Below are 1,896 nucleotides of genomic sequence, written 5' to 3'. Positions count from 1 at the left end.
TCTTTTTCTCTCTTGTTCTCTTTCTGACTTTTCTTTCTCTTTCTATCTCTCCTTTTCTCTCTCTCTTTCTATCTATCTATCTATCTATCTATCTATCTATCTATCTATCTATCTATCTATCTATCTATCTATCTAACTATCTATCTCTCTCTCTATCTATCTATCTATCTATCGATCTATCTATCTATCTATCTATCTATCTATCTATCTATCTATCTCTATCCTCTCTCTCTCTCTCTCTCTCTCTCTCTTTCCCTCTCTCTTTCTCTCTCTCTCACACGCCTATTGATGTCTCCCTCTCCTCCTCTCCCCAGAGTCGGCGATAACATTCTGACAGTAAAAAACGGCATGCAGAAAGTGCCAAAGGAGCTCATCAAGAAATTCAGAAAGACTAGCACATTGTAAGTCTGACAAAGTACGACTTACGATAGAATAGGAGGTACGATAGAATACTACGCACAATAGAATCAAACACACGGTAGACACGAAATTCAGTTGAATACGACAAAAACAATATCTTACGTATGTGTGATAGAATATGACACCAGAGTCTTATGTCGTTCGAGAGAACACGACAAACGATAGAATACGAAAACCAATAGAATACCACACACCACATCATATTATGCATATTTGATGGGCCGGTTAGTGTGTTCGTCTCCGAAGCGAAAAGTCCCGGGTTTGAGCCTCGGTTCGGACACGGATTTTTTTCGCCCCCTCCTGCCCACCCAGCAGTTATGGGTACCTGACTTCGAGTTGGGGAAGTAAAGGCGGCGTGGAAAGGAACAGGCCACCACACCACAATATTATGCCGAAGGCCAAGGAAGTTTTCTAACTAAAAGGCACTAAAAGGCAATCCCCAATGTCCGGATCGGATGCGGGAACAACTTTACTTTTAACTTTATGACACTCGATAGTATACGACACACGGTTGAATGCGACAAACTATAGAAAACGACACACCATATGTCACATTATACATATTATCTGACAGAATGCGACACACGATAAAATACGTCACAGGATAGAATGCTACAAATCATAGAACAAGACACACCAAGTCGTAATATGCAGGTTTGATAGAATGCGATACACCATAGAAAACGACACACGTACTATGTATATTATATGATAGAATGCGATACATGATAGAAAACGACACACGTACTATGTATATTATATGAGAGAATGCGACACATGATAGAAAACGACACTCTATGTATATTATATGAGAGAATGCGACACATGATAGAAAACGACACACCAAGTCATATGTATGTTTAACAGAAAGCGACACACGAAGCCATTTAAATGTGTGTACGTTTTATCATATACAACATGCTTGTATTCTTTGTACGAATACCATATCAACTCCAATCAATCGTCTTTGCATTCTTTCCTTCTCCTTTTCTCCCCTTCTTCCTTCGTTCCTTTTTTATTTCTCTGCCTGATCAATCGTCTTTGCCTTCTTTCCCTTTTCTCTCCTCCCCTTCTTCCTGCTTTCCTTTTCTTGTTCTCTGGCCAATCGTCTTATTCTTCTGTCCTTCTTCCTTCCCCCTTCTCCTTTCTTTCTGAAAAAAACTACTTGTTTCCCAGTGCTGCACTTTCCACTTGATTTATTGAAAACCGGTAATGTGTTAACTATTAATCAATCGCCCACGAGCTAATTATAAAACCTTGCGCTAGGATAAGAGGCTAAATCTTCCGTTGTCCCCAAATTGTATACCTGCCATGGTATGAGCTGGTCATTTGATAGTTTGAGATAATTAGCTGGCAACGATCCAAATAGACAGAACCGGGACGGGAAGAAAGGGATAGAAAGAAGAGAGAAGAGTACGGGGAGGGGGGAGGGGGGACTTGAGGCAGAGAGAGCGAGAGACAGAAAGAAAGACAGAG

At 40.6% G+C, this 1,896-nt stretch overlaps 1 protein-coding gene across 1 annotated transcript in view; it reads left to right on the top strand.

Moving 5' to 3' along the window:
• Positions 1-1,896, top strand: part of LOC100533295 (aplysianin A precursor) — a gene marked incomplete in the record, with an annotated part of 16,391 nt that overhangs the window by 7,264 nt on the left and 7,231 nt on the right. Inside the window, 1 exon segment of the mRNA NM_001204595.1 lies at positions 313-401. Within this exon segment, the coding sequence (NP_001191524.1) occupies positions 313-401 (89 nt within the window).

The sequence above is a fragment of the Aplysia californica genome, unplaced genomic scaffold (assembly GCF_000002075.1).
Source record: "Aplysia californica isolate F4 #8 unplaced genomic scaffold, AplCal3.0 scaffold00329, whole genome shotgun sequence".
Taxonomy (NCBI): Eukaryota; Metazoa; Mollusca; class Gastropoda; order Aplysiida; family Aplysiidae; genus Aplysia; species Aplysia californica.
Note: the sequence above shows the minus strand (reverse complement) of the source record. Positions and strands in the feature narration are given on the sequence as shown.